This window comes from Terrapene carolina, unplaced genomic scaffold, assembly GCF_002925995.2.
Source record: "Terrapene carolina triunguis isolate 2854851 unplaced genomic scaffold, T_m_triunguis-2.0 Scaffold198, whole genome shotgun sequence".
Classification (NCBI taxonomy): domain Eukaryota; kingdom Metazoa; phylum Chordata; order Testudines; family Emydidae; genus Terrapene; species Terrapene triunguis.
In genome coordinates, this window is record NW_020664549.1 from 3,452,113 (window position 1) to 3,472,149 (window position 20,037).

The window sequence follows — 20,037 nt, forward strand, 5'->3', positions numbered from 1 at the left end:
ATTCACGTGCAGTCTTCCGCTCACTCAGGAGCACAAGATCCTTTCACGCTCTTCTGTGAGTCACCCAAGGAGCTGCAGGGGCCAGGGCTTTTTTTGCAACTCCAATGAAAGCAACGGAGCTAGATCAGGGTAAAACTGGAATAATGCATTGAGGTACCAGACCCCAGATGCAGTCCATGCTAGTGCAATGACAGCAGGGATAGTCTTCAGTACCACACATTGCTCTCCAGCTCAGAAACATGGCAAAATTCCAGGGCTGGCCTGGATGGTGGGGTTCTGATTCCAGAACATGGAGGAAGAGGCTGAATACAAACAACCAAGGGAAGCCGTTAATCACTGGACAGACATTCAATCAATCCCATTCAAGTGCATCCAAGGTTCACACGTCAACAGTGACTCGCTGCTATTAGAGACAGAACTTCTTTTATTATGAACTTAAAAATAATTATTTTCACTCTACTTTTGTCCAACTCAGGTTTTTATCATCAAAAAAGCCTAATCCAAAATGACCAAACAAAAATATAAATTTATAAATATACAATGTCTGTATATACATACATTCTTCTATACAACAAATGCACTGGCAGGCTTGACAATGGCACGTGCAGGGCTCTTTCGCTAGGGATAACGTTTAAGAGCTTCTGGCTGGATTCTGAGTCTCCCTCAATGGAACAATTCTACCTCAGGGAAAAAGGTATTTTACATGCTGGTACTGGTGGCATTTAGGCCCCAATTCTGCTCCTGATGAAGTCAATGGCAAATATCCCACTGACTTGGATGGTACAGAATGAAACCCACACATTGCAAAAGCCGGAGCCTGCCTTTAGAATCTCCCTTTAGCAACCACTTTTGACCCTCAACCGCTTAGACATGGGAGGGATGTGACATCACCATTAACTACAACAGCTACTGCTTTGGCCAAGATTGTTTTCTGAAGGGAGGAGGATTCTAGCAGAAAAACAAGGCACATCCAAGCACGGACACTTCTTCACTCCATCATCTCAGCCACAGCACGCAGAGCCCTTGCCTTCTGAAAGCAGGGTCTCAGCACAAGAATTGGCTTGAGTGAAGAGGATGTTGTGATTACTCCCCCCTAGCACCTGCCCATGCCACACTTGTCCTTCAGCTGGGAAGTCAATGAGACTTCTTCCAGTGGGTAAAGTATTGAAGCATAAGAGAACAGCACCCTACCCTCTCACCTGGGCAATGCTGCCAGCCTGCAGGGGGCATTGCTTCCTGATCACAGTCTCATGAGGCAGCATGATGAATTGTTCCAGGAATCATCAAACCAGCTAGTACCGAGGGAAGAGAATGGAAGACAAAAGGATTTATTTCTGGGTAGCTGGAGAGTGATAGGTGAAAGGGCAACTGTATAAACCGCAGTGTGCACGGACAGAGAAAGGGAGGTAGAGCACCAAGATACTGATATTTCCCATAGGCTTCTGGTTCCTTGCCCAAATGCGCAGTAAGCTGAGCACGCCCAATTTCATTGCAGAGATAGAGAGCTTAAAGAGCTGGTTTACTGAGGTGGAAAGGAATGAGATTTTGATACTTTTCATCTCAGGATCTTTTCCACATATGCCTTTTGAAAAAAAAGATCTGATCGATTTCGCCTTCAGTTTCAATAGCTCTAAAGTGTTTCATTTCTATTTTTCCAAAAATTAATTTAAAAAATGCTTTAAACCATCAACTTGCTGCCTACTTTTCTTTCTCGGGCAGCCCAATTTCAGGAGGGGTAGTGGGTTAGCTAAATTTGTATACACGTGCTTGAGAGCAGAACCTTCCCCGCTTCCAATGATAATAGTGTTTAATAAGGGAGTCTGGAGCGGTCGAGCCATTTGCAATTGATAGTCTGACCTCTGCAACCGCTATGGGTGCAATGTTTTCATCTGCCATGAAATCTCTGCTACTGCTGAATATTTTCACGAAGGCATCTTTTCATTTAGCACTAGCAGTCAGAGAAAGCTATTTGGTATTAGGGGCAATCCCTGGTTGGGTCCATGTATTTACACAGGCATTTGCAGTATGGAGTCTCTCTACTCAGGTTTTACTCATCCTTACTCAAGGAAAACTGTTGAAGTCAACCAGTGTTTTGCCCGAATAAAGGCTGAGTGAAAGTTAAGTAATGGCCTCAGGATCCAGGCTTGAGTGAAGACTTATACCACCCCTAGGTCATGCTAGAACGAGCAGTGTTTTTTGACTGTTGAAGAAAAGGAGACTTTCCAGTGAATAAAAGCCCTGTATTTCCGCAGGAGAAAACGGACCATAATACTGGCCATAAGGACAGTCCGTCAATTGATTCTCATTCCGTATTCCAAAACCTATAGCACAGTGGGTTTCAAACAGCTGGCAGACTCTCAGGGGACCTGTATTGCACTGAAACCAAACAGAATCGAAAGAGAGCCTGAAGCAGCTGTTAGATCTTGCCGTTCAGACAGCTGGAAAATATTCTCTAACTGGAGCGATATAAACAGCATGCTTACTGCTTTTAAGTGCAGCTGTAGTCAGAAAAGAATGGCATTCTGGAGCTCTGTATGTATTCCTCTCCCCTTAAGTGACACACCAGATGCACTCAGTTTACCAGATAAAAGTTGATTTGTTTTGGGTTTTTTTTAAACTGCCAACATTATAAACAAAGTTTGGGAACTGAAAACCCACCAGGGATTCTTCTGCCTCTTACTGTATACTCGCCTCAAGAATAAAGCCTCTGCAAAGTGAATTTAGCTGATGCTGTGCAAAGCAGAGAGAAATCCAACACTATGGCTACCAGGTGTAAAAATCTTGGACTTTTGCCAGAGAAATGCACCGATAAGACAAAGACACACAAGAAGCTGATCTATTGATTAAGAGGGAACCATTCTGTCAGATCTGTTGAGTAAGAAGGGCTGACTATAAATGCACTTTAAAAAATAGCGTGAACATTTTCTGCACCTCCACATTTAAACACTAGAATAAGTGGTGTACTTGGGCAGTCTCCCTGATGACCCTGATACACGTGCATAACCCTGCCCATTGCTCCTGAACAATGGGATTTACACAAACCAAAACACCAACAACTCTGAATATTCAGCAACTTTGGGAAAGTTTGGATCTGGGTCTGGATTTCATGGCAGGACCACTAGCTCTGGACAACCTCAAACTCCAAGGAAGTTTAAGATATGGAGCTCTGCGCAGCAGCTCAAGCCAATCTCTGGTTCAAATAGAGATCAGAGCTAACAAGGGACCATGGTGCGAATCCTGTGCACACCAATGCAAACAGGCAGAGTGGACTGGACAAGTCTTTCTTTGAGTCTAGACGAGGACTCCACCTGCCTGGGGAAGCACATAGATTCTTGCTTTCTGCACAGTCTACTGGGAAGTGGTAAGCAGTGAAAACCCTTCTGTGTGCCTCCTCCTTACAGAATAAATCCATCCCATGAAGAGGAGAAATGTCACAGCTGCAACTCAGTCTTCTCTGGAGTAGATGGGCTGATTCCAGTGTGAGGACTGGTGGTTTCCATACCCCTTCCCTACTGACCATGCCAAGCCAGTGGGGGGATGGGGGGGAAGGGGGAGGAAGAGTGTAGTTTGGTACGTACAGGAGGTCATCCCTCTGCTTCAGCCACTCCACCAGCAGTATCTCCCCTCTTTGTCCTACGCCACTCATAGCAGCAAAGGAAACCTCCATGGGACAGCCAGCGGGCCTCCTCTTCCTCCATGCAGTCAGCTTGCTGCAGCTCACTTCTTCCTGCGGATCTTGGGTTTTTTCACTGGCCGGAGGTAGGGATTGTCTATTAGGCTCTCCTCTCCATTGCGGCTGCCGGACAGGGATGCGTTTTGCTGTAGCACTGAAGCATTCTCTTTCTCAGCTCCCGAATCATCCTGCCAAGTAAAAACAATAAATATTTGAAGTTAGGACCATATATTCAGGATCCCACGTTAACTGCCACAAGGCTCTATTCTGTGAGCTGAAGCATGACAAAGATCTATGGCATTTTCCGTGTCATTTATACTGGTGCAAACGGGATGTAAAATGGTACCCAAATCAACACTTGACACTCTGCCCAAGCATGTCAATGATGATTCAAAGGGCAAGACAGGAGAATCAGACCCAAGGAGGATCATAATGGGGAGTTCCAAGTTTCTGATCCTGGGCATACCGTGCTCATGTGGAGGGGTAGGTTTTCCGTGTCCGTCTGGTCATCTTGCTCGGATGAATCTGTTTCCTCCATCTGCTGCATCTCCAGCTCAGAGGGGAGAAGTGCAGTCAGGTATGGTATTGTGAAAGGCCTGGCAGCAATCACTAGGGATGGGGAAAGGAGGGCACAGTTAGCAACTTGGGAGACTTGCTTCTCAATTAATTGTGTGTTATTTCTAAGCCAGCAGCTATCAGGAAGCACTGAAGCAAATATATTATTAAAAAAAAGCCCAAACAGTGTTTAATCTCTCCCTCCCTCCCCCACACCCTGCCAATATTTCCACCATCCGGAATCAAAAAATAGAAGCGCTGCTGTCCTGGATCAAGACATTGGTCCATCAAGTCCATTATCCTTCCCCTCAAAGCAGCCAGTACCTGATGCCTCAGAGAAAGGGGCACAACTTCCTTAATGCTTCTGGCCATGTGAACAATGCAGTACACGAGACAGAGGAATTCCTCCTGACCCCCAAAGAGGATCAATCATCTTATGCCCTGAAGTATGAGATCTGATCACCCTTGGAATAATCATACTTTGTACTTACACAGCACTTTTCAGTTGAGGACCTCAAAGCACTATGGTGAGGTGAATATTACCACCTTCATTTTGCAGGTGGGAAAGCTGAGGCACAGAAAACCTGATAATCAGAAGAGCTGAGCGCCTGCAACTCCCATTTACTTCACAGGAAGTTGCTGGTGGTCAGCACTTTTGTAAGTCAGGCCCAGAGAGGGGAAGCGACTTGCTAAAAGTTACAAAGTGAGTCCATGACAGAGCCAGGATTAGAACCCAAGGGTCCTCACACACAGCATCCTGATCAGACCATGCCTCTTATGTAAGATGTACCCTGGTGACATGGCATCAGAAAGGAAGGATGGAATTTTATTAGGATGTTAGCCTGGCACCTAGGAGACCCAGATTCAATTCTATGCTCTCCCACACTTCCCGTGTGACCTTGGGAGGCCTGAGACTCAGTCCCCTATCTGTAAAATGGGGCTAACAGTATTTCCTTACTCCACAGGGTTGTTGTGAGGATAAATACATGAACGAGTCTGTAGTAATCAGATATTACATGGGTGCCATGCAAGAACCTAAGATAGATAAAGAAATCATTTATATCTAGCGTCTGGCATTGGGCATCTTAGATAGCTCTTACATGGGAATGTGCTGACATCATCCTTGAAGAGACTCTGCGTCTCTCCCGTCTTTGCCATGAAGCGAGTCAGAGCTCTTTCCACATCACGCCTCTGCGACGCTGCTTTTTCCCGTAGTATCTGGTAATCTGAAACTGGCTCCCGGTACGTCTGTTGGACAGGGAGGGAGAGGACAATGAGATGTACAGACTTAGGACTTGCAGGTACTAGCTCTGTAATATAGTTACTGGATGCAGGACAGCCAACTCAAGTTAAAGACACTATTGGTGAGCGGATGATACAACGAAACATAGAGCCCTCAACTAACAATGCCTTGCAGAGAGCGGCAGAGCTCAGAAATACAGAAACCTACAGCCCAGTGAACTTCCAACACTGTGATGATTCACAGTAAATGAGAAAGTTTCCTAGATAAATGGCCAGTGTTAAAAGGGCCTAAGTTGCTGCTGCTGCAATGCCAAAGAGACAATGAATGACATTTTGTAAAGTCTTTTCCACTCACCGGAGTTTTGATGTAGGTGTGAGGATCAGGAAACTCAGGAAAATGGCCGGGGATGTGGGATGGATGGGGTTTGTTCTGTCCAGCCGTCAGGGCTTTGGGAGTCACGGGCTGATTTGTCACAGGCGCTGCAGTTAAATAATAAAAACCTAGTCATCATTGTTCAGCCAAATCCCCAGCGTAAGAGGAGTGTAAGCAGAAATCGAGCTGATATTTCGATCTATAGACCATCTATAGTATAACCAGGGACAGACCATTTCCCCTCGGCAACAGTTTCAGACTCCATTCTAGATCACTCCAAGCAACAATGATTAGTTTAAATTGACAGTGAACTGCATTCAGCCCACCACGTAAGTATGTGGGCAGCAAACACCATACATGGGAAATGGGGTAACACTGGAACAGTAGCAACTACTTTGACAAATGGTGCCCTATTCCTTCATTTATCATTTGTCAGTTACAGAAAACCTTAATATAAACTGCTCTTCCAGGAGTAGTCCTCTCCACTGTGCCTCAAAAGAACAGAAACTCTTTGGGTGCACGCAGAGGGGCTGGTGGAGTACGGAATACAAGTGCGTACCCGCAAGCTAAGATTTTAAGGTCCCCAAAATTTTGGGAATGGTCAACAACATTTACAGGCACAGAATTACTTGTGGATCCACAGGTTAGTCAATTTCTCTTTCGTTTGTCATCAATTTCACCTTCTGGTTGTTGTGCCCTAGCCCCACTCTGCAATGTTTAGGGTACAAAACTTCAAGGGGGATTTTTATTTGTTAAAAATGTTACTTTAAACAAAATAAAGTCCCATAGAAATAGTCTATTGGTCAGGATCCATAAAATCTGGTTTTTAATATACATAGATTTTCAACCAAACATCACCTGACAGAATCCCTTTAACAGCAATTTCAATCTATCTACTATTGTTTTGCATGGCACCAATTTACTTGCTTAGTACAAATTAATTCCCTTGCTAGATGATGCCCCACGTACGTGCAGTGATGACCATCCGCTGGGAGCGCTTGGCATATGCAGGGAGAGTTTCTACATTGAACCCTGAAACACAGGAGATGGGGAAACAGAAATCACGCTAATATCAACAAAACAAGGATTGACGAATGCAGGTGCTTGCCCATATAGAAAACACTGCTTCTTGGCTCAAGTCGGATCTCACTGAAGTCAGTAGGAATTTTGCACTTTACTTCAAAGGGAATAGGACAGAACTCCAAATAATTTAAGTCTATATTTATACCTATCTGAGCATCAAAATGAGGCCTTTCCACTAAGACCTGGATCACTGAGACCACCTTGTCCTCCTGTTCTATTGTCTATCTTTTTTCTCTCCAGAACCCTCAAAGTTTAGTAACTCCCTCTCCAGCTGAAGCAGACAAGATGCAGAGAAATATGGAGGAACTTAATACCACTGAGCATCATCCAGAAAGATGTGAACTACTCTCCCCACCCTACCCCAACCGCTCAGGAACCTAGCACTCTGCTTCTGTAACACAAATGGACCTTGTAAGCCCTAGGGAGCTAGGATACTTATTTCCATGTCCATTGCCTCTTTCGCCAAAGAATCTGAAAGCACCTTACAAACATCAATACATTAAGCCAACTGTCAACAATACTTCTTCTCAAAACCAGGAATAGAACTCAGGACTCAAGATCCCCAGGGCTTAACCAATAGACCCACTTTCCTTAGAGCCTGGAATAGAACCCAGGAGTCCTGGCCCGCTCCTTGCTCAGACCACTAGACAATACCACCTTCCTTACAATAACCACAAGAGGCACAAAAATGCATAGGATGGGTCCATCTGTATCAGAGGGAGCATTAGGGAGAGTTGCATTTAGGAAAATACCCAGATGTCCTTGATTTCCTATTTGGCTCCCTAGGCTACAACCTTGGCCTAGACAGGTAGTGCCAGCTTTGCCCTGGTGATCATGCAGTGCTAATTAAGCTGGTGGCTCACACGGCAGTTTGTCAGGTCAACAGTATTATTAATGCTCCCCGCACAGTATCTGCAGAACCCAGAGCACAGCTGCCTGCTGCTGGTTCGTTTGCCCCTATCTGAAAGGCAATGCTATTCTTAGTCAGGTTGGAGGATGCCAAACAAGCTATGTTCTAATACCAGCAGGAGCAATCATAGCAAAACAACCCTCCACCCAACCCCAATCCTTCATGTTGAAACCACTGGGGCTTGCTGTGAACCAGTCTGATACTCACCCATTTCGACTAAGGTAACAACAATATCCGAAAGGGTTGGCTGAGTTCTTGCTGTGTGCTCACAGTAGGACTTGGCACTCCTTCCGATTTCTGACACATCTGGGAAAGAAACATCCAGAAGAACACAGACATTTGAAACAGACAATGGCTTCCAGATTTATATCAGACTAATCCTGCTTTCAGACACTTATACCCGATGAGCGCGTCAATGAGCCCTTTTATTGAGGTTAGAAAGGAAAGAAAAGGTCTTCTGAAATACAAAGTCTTACTGCTGGATTTTTAATTCTTTTGTTAAAAAAATGGCCTTGCATCATTTAATGGAGACATTAAGATCAAATAATCAGAAAGCTTCTACAAAGTTTGCAGCACATTCATTTGCAAGCGTACAAAACCCCAGGTTTGCGAACTCAGAAAAACATGTATACTAAGCAGTGAGCGCACAAATCAGAAAGTTAGGGGCATAGTTGTCTATCTTAGGTACTTCTATGGTCCCCTTTACTAGAGTATCAGCACCTCACAAACTTTACTGTATTTATCCTCAAACCAACCCTGTGAAGCAGGGCAGAGCTATTTACCCCCATTTTACAGATGGGGAACAGAGGCAAAGAGAGACTAAGTGACTTGCTCAAGGTTTCAAAGGGAGTCTCTGGCAGGGCAGGAAACTGAACTCAAGTCTCTTAAGTACTAGGCTAGTGCCCTAACCACTGGACCATCCTTTCTCTCTCTAGTTACCTCATTTACACAAATGAATAAGTGCATGCAAAATATATACATTTAAGATTGGAAGCCTGTTTGAAAATGTTGCCCTAAACTTTAGAAAGAGACCAATGTAAAGCTTCAGTAATTAAGAAGCAATTAACTACTCTGGTGATCTGTCAGGTCTGTTAACATTATAGCAATGTTGCTGTATCATGGGCACTCATTTTTATTTCCAGTGGGAATACTTGATTTTAAGACCACTGTATTTTATTTCAGAAACTACACTGGCCTCTCAAATCTCTGCTTTATTGCTTGAAATAGCTGCACCTGTGATACAGATACTTACAGCTCTGTAACATCTCCGTCAGGGTTTCCACTGCTGCCTTTTCGGCACTCTCAAACCCAGCCTCTGTCAGCAAGGAGCTGACCACAACCTGCAGAGTCCTTCTCCGAGCCAAGTAATAGTTATCTGCCGGGGTTGTTGAGTGTTTGCTTCCTGATCTCTATAGAAACAGATCCCACCCCCAAAAAAACAACAACAAGAGACTGTTAATGAAAGGATGTAACAATGGCTTCAAAGAAGTGAAAAACACCACCACTTGATCACAGAGGAGTAGGGTACAGAAGGATATCATGCAAGAGTCTAATACTAGTTCCCCAAACCTCAACTCTGCCAGTATCACCTCAGCCCTGACTTCAATACCCACTCCTATTCCAATCTGGCAAAAGAACAGATTAAGCCTTAGGAATCACGCAGATTCTGTTGCATTGTCACACTAAATCACCAGATGGGATGGGACTAGCATTAGACTCACAGTTCTGGAACAATTTGGAGTGCTCGGGGGCAGAACTGTGAGCATGTTGCAAGTGGAACTTTAACAAAGCAGTGTGGTGTAGTGTTTACAGCGGGATACTAGGAGCCAGGCATCCAGCTCTGCCTTGATTTAACAAATACTTATTGTTTATTTTAATCTCTCCTTCACAGTTTGCTTGTCTTCTCAGATTGTAGGCTCCTGGAGTTAGGGACAAGGTCTTGTACATTAGAAAAGCACTTTAGCTGCTACTGAAATCCAAATAAATAATAGAAATAAATTAGAAGTAATGAGCAACAGCACCTCCTATCTGATTCACTGGCAGTTGTGGGTATCCAGTGCCGCTGAAAAGCAGCCCATTAATATCTCTGTACCTCAGCTGCCCACTTGTAAAACAGCGATACCACCATACTGCCATAACACTTCCTGTCTCTCTAGCACCTAACTGAAGGAGGATCCCAAAGACAGATGAGCCTCCCTTTTACACAGGAGCATGTTACTAGCCCCCTCGTACACACGGGCAGACAGAGACCCAGGGAGGGGAAAGCAAGTCTGTAGCGAACCAGGAGCAGCACCCAGGTGAGCTGGCCCCAGGCTCTGCTTCAGACACTAGCCAAGTGTGGCACCCCCCACCCCATGTGCCCCCTCCTGTGCTCCATTCCACGCCTAGCGTGAAGTCCCTAACATCCCCCTCCCAGTGCCAGGCTCTGCCAGGGCACTGGGTACTCTGGGGCTCGCCTCGCAGTCACCCATACACTGTCCCTTTAAGACCCTCCCACGTGCTCCCCCCTCCAATCTTCCTGTGATTGGCAGCGACCGCGGTCAATCAGGCTATAGGCACTTGGACCAATTGAAAACCAGCTCCACACCCCGCCTACTCCAGCAGATCAGCCAATCAGAGGCTCCCTCTCTTCGGCCCAGCAGGCCCCGAAGCCGCCCACCCTGGCCGCAGCCGCTTCAACCCGTGTCGGATAAGCCGGTCCCCCGGCCACCTTGACCCGTGCGCTGGCCGTTCTCCAAGGAACTTAACCCCCCGGTATCTGCCGTTACCGTGCCCGAGCCGCTGGACACCGTGTCCGCCATCTTGAATCCATGGGCGACGACGCGCGTGCGTAGCCGCGCGGGGCATTATGGGACTTGTAGTCCTGAAGAGAGGCTGGGGCTGCAGGGAGAACCCATTGGCCTAGGGGCTGTGATGGGGAAGCTAGTGCTGAGCCTGGGCTACAGAGGAGCCCTAGCGCTGGGGAACTGAGGGGGAGCTGTCTAGTCTGCCTGAGTCTGGATAGAGCCTGAAACAGCTCCAAGAAGTGTGAATTGCACAGACCCAGTAATTTAAAGGGTATCACTGTTAACTATTTCACGGCTGATCAAGGGACGACAGAGGCTGGCTTAGGGGTGGAATTTGCGAGGGCGCCTTTAATTTATTTTTCCAGTTCACAGCCTGGCCAGTCTCAAGAAGACAGGACGTTGTGTGGGATTGGTCCAGTGCGCTACTGAAAAATCCTGGAAACCTTGCTGCAGTAGCCCTTCTCTCCATTGCTTCTCCCAAAATACTGTTCCCCAAATTGCTGTGTCCCCAAGACCTACCCCAAAATGTGTTAAAGATCCACTCAATTTGTACCCTAGTCATATGGTACAAGGGCTGCCAGAAAGCAATGCAGTGCAAGAGATGAGGTACCTGTCTAGACAAAGAAACTATCCATTCTCTCTAATTGCAGTACAAATGAAAGGACACCCATGAAAAAGGCTCTGCCTTTCTGACATAAGGGGTCAAGGAATAGTTGGGTTGTCCTTCAGGGAATATGCTATTTATGTTGGACTGGAAAGAGCTGAAGCTGCTGTTAGCCCTGTTGATGCCATTTCAATTATTTTATTTCAGTTTGGCTAATAGTGTTCATTTCTTTACCACTTTTGCAACCACAATAAAATGTCTGACATTTACGCAGAACCTTTCATCTCAAAGGATGCTGCTGAGTTTCAGTGTCCAACAGATGGAAAGTTTGAATCTACAAAAAAAGTCTCTCGTTAAGCTCATATGAAGGGCCTAAATCACTTGGTTGGGTTGCTTGAAATATTCGTCGGGTCGTTTCTCAGTAAGCAGTGCTTTCTGAGCACAGCTTCAATTTCCCTTCTAGGGTGTTCAGATCTTGTGATCAAAATTTGGTGAATGTCAGAAGTCGGTTGTGTGCTTCAGAAACTACAGAACAGGAAACCCCCCTCCTACAGCTCCCACCTCTTGCTTCCTGTTTAACTACATGGGTGGGGGGAGAGAAGCATCTTAGGAACCAATAACTGTGTTGCAAAAAAGCAATGTAAACAACAGCTGCCACGCTGGAAATTAAAGGTCCTGATCTCGGTCAATTCAGATTGCAATGCAGCTTCCACGCAGCGCTCGTTTTTCAGAAGCGATGGTAGCAAAAACAGTAACCCATGGAAAAAGGAGGGGGTGGAGGAGAGGAAAGACTGGATTGCTGAAAGGAAACATGTCCGGTGAAGCAAATTTCCTGATCGTCAAGAAAGGTAGGAGGCAATTTAGTTGCATTTTTACTGTAAAGTGTAAATTGAAAAGGAGAAAGAGAAAGAGAGAGATCTCATGTCATAAACAACAAAGGACCAGGAAAAAATTGGTTCCAAAGAGGTTGGTCGAACATAAGAATCTCAGAGACACTTCGGAGTGGTTGCTTGACAGGGAGCGATTGTTTATTGGAAGTAGATCTCGGTGCAGGGTTCGTTATGTATATATATCCCCTTGTTGTGCAGATGGTGTCGGAACCCAACAAACCAGTGACGCAGTAACTTCTGTAGCCTACGGCAGGTGTGTGTGGCCTTGCCAGAAGTGCTGGAGTGGAGGCGTAGAAGCTTTTCTGCCCATTAGTGAGTTAAGATGTCTGTGTCTTCTTGCAAAAGACACAGGGCAGGATTTTCACAAGTGCTGAGTCCCTGCATCTTGTAAGTGGAGTTGCAGTGGCCCAGCACTTCTGAAAAGCAGGACCTTCATGAATAAACCAAGATTACAGGTGACCATGGGAGAAGCGACTTGTGAGAGGACTTAGCGCTGGTACCTTATGGTGGAATCCTCTGGTTAACTGTTTACATGGGTCTGAACCAGTTTGGGTGAAAAGGGGAAGGAGCGCTCTAGGTAGTCTGGATGAAAACCTCAACTCACTGCTACTGCCTGGAGCTAAAGCACAGGGTCAGGCTTAGCCAGTAATGTTTATAAGAGTAATAGCTGACTCTCAAACCAAGAGGTAGCGTGGCATACCAAGTATATACCATTAGCACTGCACACCTGAATTCATACCCTACCTCCACCTTGGCTTATGTGGTACCTAGCATGGCATGTCTGAATCTGTAGCTGTAGCTTGGCATACCTGATATCCATCCATAACATGAAATAGCTGGTACCTACCTGTAATATGGCCCACCTGAATCCATAGCAAGAAAGTGACGCATCTCTGGGGTGCCATGATGTTAATTCACTGTGTGTCATATATTTGTCAAGCTAGGGACTCCATCATGTGACACCCAGGTTAGGAATGGATGTAAAATGCTAATATGGCGAGATGGGAGTGGGGATGGCTGAGAGAGCATATGAACATCAAGCACCACACCAGAGCATTGAGCAATGGTGCAATTACTCCGTGTAAATACATCAACAGTCTCTAAGTCCAGGAGAAATATCCCACAAAAAATAGCTCAGCCTCTCCTTGTCCTTAGAAGATTAGGGCCAGGAACTCAGATATTTCATTCAACAGGGAGCCCGTGTGAGGGGCAAGTAGGTGGGGGCACAGTACAGAGTGAGGGAGTGTTATTTAGAGCTTAGGATCTAGTCCCGCCTCTGTCACTAATTCACTCAGTGACCTTAGGCAAGGCACTGTTGTGCCTGAGTTTCCCCATTTATGCGACAGGAAGGATGTTAATATTATCTACCCACCTGTGGTAATTACACTGAGAACCTTGTGTGAAAGGTGTGATATAAATGCAAAGCATTATTATTCTTGTTGTTATTGTTATTTGTTTGATTATCTCAGGCCTTAGAATTCCCTCTACTTGATTGGAACATTGCTCTCCTCAAGACTGGTAGCCTGCCTTCCCATAGTTTGAAATATCTAGTATTTCAGAGTGCTATGGTAAAGGGGAATTTTAGGCAAATTTAGGGCTTCATCAGACCCTGTGACACACGGGAAGACTGGGCTGAGTCTTGTAAAACAAGCAGAGGGAAGGCTCCGTTTGGGTAGCTCATCACTGAAATCTGTTGTGAACATCTTTGTTCTCCCTTCTTGAGGCCTGGTTTTATTGTTTGTATGAAGACATTTAGTCTCTTTGACAAACAAAGGGGAAATTGCTTCACCCCAGTTTGGTATGGGCCCCCCAACAAACTCTGTGTAACAAAACAAAAATAATCCCCTGCAACAACAAAAAAAGGCGGGGAAGAGAAACTCCACTATAATATTTAAAAAATTCCGTACCAATAACCAAGAGTGACACTTAATAACCATGTCCATTGCCTCTTTCACCAAAGAATCTCAAAGCACTTTACAAACATCAATACATTAAGCCAACTGTCAACAATACTTCTTCTCAAAACCAGGAATAGAATTTAGGATTCCATATCCCCAGGACTTAACCAATAGATCCACTTTCCTTAGAGCCTGGAATAGAACCCAGGAGTCCTGGCCACACTAGACAATACCACCTTCCTTACAATAACCACAAGAGGCACAAATCTGCATAGAATGGGTCCATCTGTATCAGAGGGAGCATTAGGAGAGTTGCATTTAGGAAAATACCCAGATGTCCTTGATTTCCTATCTGGCTCCCTACGCTACAACCTTGGCTTAGACAGGTAGTGCCAGCTTTGCCCTGGTGATCATGCAGTGCTAATTAAGCTGGTGGCTCACACGGCAGTTTGTCAGGTCAACAGTATTATTAATGCTCCCCGCACAGTATCTGCAGAACCCAGAGCAGAGCTGCCTGCTGCCGGTTTGTTTGCCTTCCCTTGACATTTCTGGTGTTTTACAATCAGTGGCCTCTTCTGTCTACCGAAGAGAACAGGGCTTGCAGGTCCCCCAGCCCACCCCACCTAAAGTTCTGACCAATAGCAGAGAACAGAAGGCTACGCAGAGTAGGCAGAATCTTACCCAGGGACCTGGGCCAGCGATAACAGCTCAAGGTAGTATTTCTTCCAGACCCCACCTTCCTTTCTCAGTTGAGGACATCAGCTGCAAGGACACTGGTAAAGCCATCACATGTGTACTGAGGTTCCCGCGCGCACACGCTGTTGCATGAGTCTGCATGCACAGAGTGATGCCCACCACTCTTGCCCATTCACACTAACACATCAGTGCTCACAACTCTCACATGCATCCTTCCACACCCACAACACTCACCCCCCGCCCAACATACACACAGCCTCCTTCTCTTGTGCTCACTCCACAGACTGAGGGCTGCTAGGATCACCACTATTTAAATTTCAGTTTAGGTGCAGCCTCCCTGCTCTTGTCATGCCGCCAATATGGCTCATCCTTTGGGTGCCCCTGTTTGATAGGTTTGACTCTCTGGAGCAACAGTTTGCACGCCTCGATCGGCACCTTTTCGCTTTGCAGACTGCAATACCATATTGAATCCCTGTGGGGAGCTGTTAGACAAATAACAGTACCTTCCCAGTTAAGTCTCACCTGTGGGGTTTGCTGGCATTACTTTATTCTCTGTCCATGGGTAGGGATTCTTTTTCTTTCCTTCCCAAGTTACCTTCCAGACTCAACTCAGGAAACAAACCCCACTCTGAAGTGAAGCATGTAGATCTTTATATTACAGTGGCTTTGTTTGGCACTAGTTCAGAGATGGGGGGAAAACCCTGAAAAAAGTTGTGATAGGAGAGGCAGTGTTGTCTAGTGGGTAGAGCACTAGACCAGGATTCGGAAGAGCTATGTTCAATTCCTGGCTGTGCCACCAGCCTGCTGGGTGAACCTGGGCAAGTCACTTTCCCTTCCTTCCATGGTATCAAGTATCAGGGGGTAGCCGTGTTAGTCTGTATCTACAAAAACAACAAGGAGTCTGGTGGCACCTTAAAGACTAACAGATTTATTTGGGCATAAGCTTTCGTGGGTAAAAACCTCACTTCTTCAGATAAATCTGTTAGTCTTTAAGATGCCACCAGACTCCTTGTTGTTTTTCCCTTCCTTGTGCCTCTGTTTCCCCATCTGTAGAATGGCGATAATGACCTCCTTTTTAAAGCGCTTTGAGATCCACTGATGAAAAGCACTAGATAAGCACTGGGTATTCTATTCTTCAGCAGGACCATCCCCCACCAGGCAGTTTGCCCCACCCCCTATTTGAGAGGGCCCCCAAACTGAGTAGTGTTGCAACCTGGCCCGCAGGGTTGCAATGACACTCAGGTTTGGCCCAGCCACTCCTTCGTCATGATGCCCTTCGTCGCAGGCCCCTCCCAGTACGGGAAGCAGGCCCAGCCCCATGGGCAGGAACCACTGCTGCAGGGTGAGTGTGGGGTGGGCTCACTCACCAACACACACCGCTTACCCCCAGAGCCTCCTCCAGTGCAAATTGTTTTTGAATGGGGGGGAGGCAAAAACTTCTGTGCAGCCCTGTTATTCAACATGGCAAGCAGTTGATGAATAAGAAGCCCTGGAAAACTTTCCCCATGCAGTGTTTCATGGCCTCACTGCCCATGTCTTGCTCTGTCAAGAGCAAGGTATCAAATGACCCAGCTGAAATCCAGAGCTATGAGCAAACAGTGGGGCTACGTCTTCACTACGGGGGGGGTCGATTTAAGATACGCAAATTCAGCTACGCGAATAGCGTAGCTGAATTCGACGTATCGCAGCCGACTTACCCCGCTGTAGGGACGGTGGCAAAATCGACCTCTGCGGCTTCCCGTCGACAGCGCTTACTCCCACCTTCGCTGGTGGAGTAAGAGCGTTGATTCGGGGATCGATTGTCGCGTCCCAACGGGACGCGATAAATCGATTCCCGAGAGGTCGATTTCTACCCGCCGATTCAGGCGGGTAGTGTAGACCTAGCCCCAGTGTTATAGGTACAACAGCCCTCCTCATGGTACAGTAAAAAAGAAAACTCATTCATGCTTCATGTCATAAGCCCACCTCTAACTGATGAGGGCTAAGAAAAAACTTCCTCTATGGACAAGTTATTCCATAAATTTTCACTGCGGGTTTCTTGCACCTACCTCTGAAGCTGCTGGTACTGGCCACTCTTGGATTTGGGACTAGAAGGGCCCCATGTCTGATATAGAATGGCAGTTCGTATGTTCCTAATTAGAGCAAGGCAAGTGCATAGCTTGAAATTCATATTACTTAGAGTCATGTGAAATTGTGAACTAAGTTTTCACTGGAAACATTTGGCTGCTGTCATTTTTCCCATTTTCCCCAGAATCTTATGAAATTGGTAATCTAACTGGAAGGAAAAAAAGCAGGATTGTCACCTTTCACGTGTTTTTCCAGTGAAATCTGTTTTTCTCAAAGACTTTTAATTTTCATCCCAAAGTGTTTCTCATTTTAGCAGGAAAATTTTATTTAAAAAGGAACCACTTTCTAATTTGTGGCAAAATGCAAAATCAAAAAAAAAAAAAAAAACCCTCAATGTCAGGTGTTTTGAATTGTGTTGGAAATATTCTGCATGATTTAGTCAGACAGAGATAGGAGTGGGAGTCAAGATTCCTGGGTTGTGTTCATTGAACTGTTGTTTGACGGCAGGCAGGCTCATATAACCTCCCTGTGCTTCAGCTGAACGGTTATAATGATGCTCACTGATCTCAAAGGAGGAGAAGTAAAGCTTCAATTCATGTGTGTAAAGGATGACAGTGATTCCAGGCTCCTTAGGTGTGACTAGACCATGACGTTGTCATTTTTACTCTTGGGAGGCACTCAGGTGTTATGATGAAGGAGGCCACATAGGAACATGGATGGATAACCTTGATGTTTTCAGATCTAGATGGTATGGCTTTCTGGAAGATAAGCTTTAGTCAGGCACAAGTTGTTGGGCTTAATATAGGGGGTAACTAAGTGGAATTCCATGGCCTTTGATTTACAGGAGGTCCGGCTAGATGATCTGTGGTCCTTTTTAGCTTTAAAAGCGATGGCTAGATAAGCAGACTTTGAAAAGTATCACTTGGGGGGAGAAGCGACAGAATAATTGATTGACATCTGAAAAAAATCTTGCTGATGCTTTGCTAGACTTGTGGCACCAGCTGCTGAAAAGAGTTCATTTCCTTCCCTTTGTTTTTGTCTTTGGTCCAGTCCCAGTCTGTATTTGTCTAGTAAGATCTCCTACAAAACAGGCGCCTTTATTTCCCAAGTACTAGTATATGGGGCAGGGTATCCTCATCTCTGCCCCACCTTCCTTACCTAGCTAATGAACCCACACACTTACATGTTCACCCAACAAAACACAACTTTGATTACCTTTGCCACTAGAGGGCGGTGCGTTACCAGAATATCTTCAGGCTCCTTCTGGAGATTTTGAAAGACATTGTTACCCTCCAGACTTGCAAAACCGGGGGGGGGGGGGGGGGGGAATACTTTCTTCAGCCTTCTGCTGCTAAAAACCTTTTACAAACATAGGAATTGACAGATTGGATCAGATCAGGGGTCCATCTAGTTATGTATCAATACCAGATGTTCAGAGTATGTTGCAAGTGGGCAAGTATGGAATAGCCTATCCACAGAGAAAGTTTCTTCCTAATCCTATCAGTCAGTGGTTAGCTTATGCCATGGAGGAGAGAGAACCATAAAACAGGGGACTTACAGTCATGCTGTCATTGTTATTTTTATTATATTAATCCTATCTAATGTAACTTTGGATGCTCTAATTATTCATATCAATAGCTTTTTATTTAAACCTACTAAGCTTTTATTCTCACAGATATGTTGGCCACAGCTTTGTTATCCAGCTGTATATGAAATCCTGGTGTGGTGGGTGGCAAAAGGGCTAACATAATCCTTGGATGTTTCAACAGGGGAATATCGAGCAAGAGTAGAGAGGTGATATTGACTCTCTAGGTAGCACTGGTGAGACTACTGTTGGACATTGTCTCCAATTCTGGTGTTCACACTTTTAAAAAGTGTGTGGAAAAATTGTAGGGGCTCAAGAGAGGAGTTAAAAGAATGATCTGTGGTCTGGAAAACACACCTTAAAATGAGCAAGTTAAGGAGTTCGGTCTATTTAGATTGAAAGATTAAGATGTAATTAAATCACAATCTATAAATACCTACACAGAGGACTCTTTAATCTAGAAGACAAAGGCACAACAAGATCCGGTGGCTGGAAGTTTAGGCCAATAAAGCTAAAGCTGGACATAAAATCCACATTTTTAACTGAGAGCATAATTAACCACTGGACCAGCTTCCCATGGAAAGTGGTGAATTCTCCATCACTTGGAGTCTTTAAATCAAGATTGAATATCTTTCTAAAAGGTAATGCTCTAATTCAGCCACAAGTTATTGGACTGCATGCAGGAATGCATGAGTGAAGTTTTATGGCTTGTGTGATGCTGGAGGCTGGACTAGATACTCACGGTGAGGTAGGTATTGTACTTCCAATTTCACAGATGAAGAACCAAGAAGAGAAGAGAAGTGATTTCCCCAAGGTCACAGAGGGAAGGCGGTGTCAGGGCTGGGATTAGAAATCAGGTGTTCCTAGCTCCTAGTCCTGCATTCCCCCTCGCCTCCACACTTGTTGAGGCATCAGAGATGATAAATCTAGGGTTTCTTGGCTGTCTCACGCCGCTGTCCCAGGATGACCCTAGAGCACCCTGTAAAGACCCAGCAGCTGGCCAGATTGGAACCCCAGGGTGCATCTGTGAGTTAGAAGGGGTGCTGGGAATACTGCTGTTTGCTGGACCTGTTAAATGACTCCCACATTAAAAGCTACAGAGGGTCCTGTGGCACCTTTAAGACTAACAGAAGTATTGGGAGCATAAGCTTTCGTGGGTAAGAACCTCACTTACCCACGAAAGCTTATGCTCCCACTACTTCTGTTAGTCTTAAAGGTGCCACAGGACCCTCTGTTGCTTTTTACAGATTCAGACTAACACGGCTACCCCTCTGATACTTGACATTAAAAGCTGTTCATTTCTGGTCTGTAAGCAGCACATGGCTCTGCTTTTGAGTCACAGTGCCATGTCTAATCAACCAGGCATGTAGACCCATACCTACAGGCTGTCCCGAGTCCCAGCTGCCGAGAACTATTGCAGATCTCTGGTCAGCTGGCCCTGCCTAATCGGTGACTCACTGGGTTTTATGCTCTGTTCTATTCTCTCTCTTCATTTGACTGAAGCTTTAGGGTTTGAAGGTTACAATGAGATCAGCTGTACCGGGAAAGGAAGCTTTCAATGGGTCTTATCACTGGTCAGATGCAAGATTTTCCTTCTTGGAAAGGCAAAGGAGTGGATGTGCTGAAACAGCCAGCCTGCTCTGATCAGTTTGCACAATACGCGGTGAAGGGAGCT

The 20,037-nt window shown here is 45.6% G+C and overlaps 2 protein-coding genes across 2 annotated transcripts in view; one reads left to right on the top strand and one right to left on the bottom strand.

Moving 5' to 3' along the window:
• Nucleotides 1-427: 427 nt before the first annotated feature.
• On the bottom strand, nt 428-10,655 carry LOC112118378 (transcription initiation factor TFIID subunit 8). Its single transcript, XM_024216659.1, has 8 exons — nt 10,605-10,655; nt 9,089-9,245; nt 8,044-8,142; nt 6,813-6,875; nt 5,826-5,950; nt 5,329-5,476; nt 4,140-4,282; nt 428-3,861 (listed from the first exon to the last, which is right to left on the bottom strand). The coding sequence occupies exons 1-8, from the start codon at nt 10,635-10,637 to the stop codon at nt 3,718-3,720; spliced, it is 912 nt and encodes a 303-aa protein (XP_024072427.1). The 5' UTR covers nt 10,638-10,655; the 3' UTR covers nt 428-3,717.
• Nucleotides 10,656-11,891: 1,236 nt separating this feature from the next.
• Nucleotides 11,892-20,037, top strand: part of LOC112114687 (G1/S-specific cyclin-D3-like) — a 64,665-nt gene continuing 56,519 nt past the window's right edge. Inside the window, exon 1 of the mRNA XM_026655172.1 lies at nt 11,892-12,074. The gene's annotated coding sequence lies outside the window, so the exon portion shown is untranslated. The remainder of the gene's footprint in view (nt 12,075-20,037) is intronic.

Excerpts from the sequence above, each read along its gene's own strand:
- LOC112118378 (XM_024216659.1), bottom strand. The coding sequence starts at position 10,637 with ATGGCGGACACGGTGTCCAGCGGCTCGGGCACG. Across the intron at positions 4,283-5,328 it reads TGATGTCAGCACATTCCCAT|TGATTGCTGCCAGGCCTTTC; the intron begins GTAAGAGCTATC and ends CCCCATCCCTAG. Across the intron at positions 3,862-4,139 it reads TACCCCTCCACATGAGCACG|GATGATTCGGGAGCTGAGAA; the intron begins GTATGCCCAGGA and ends TTTACTTGGCAG.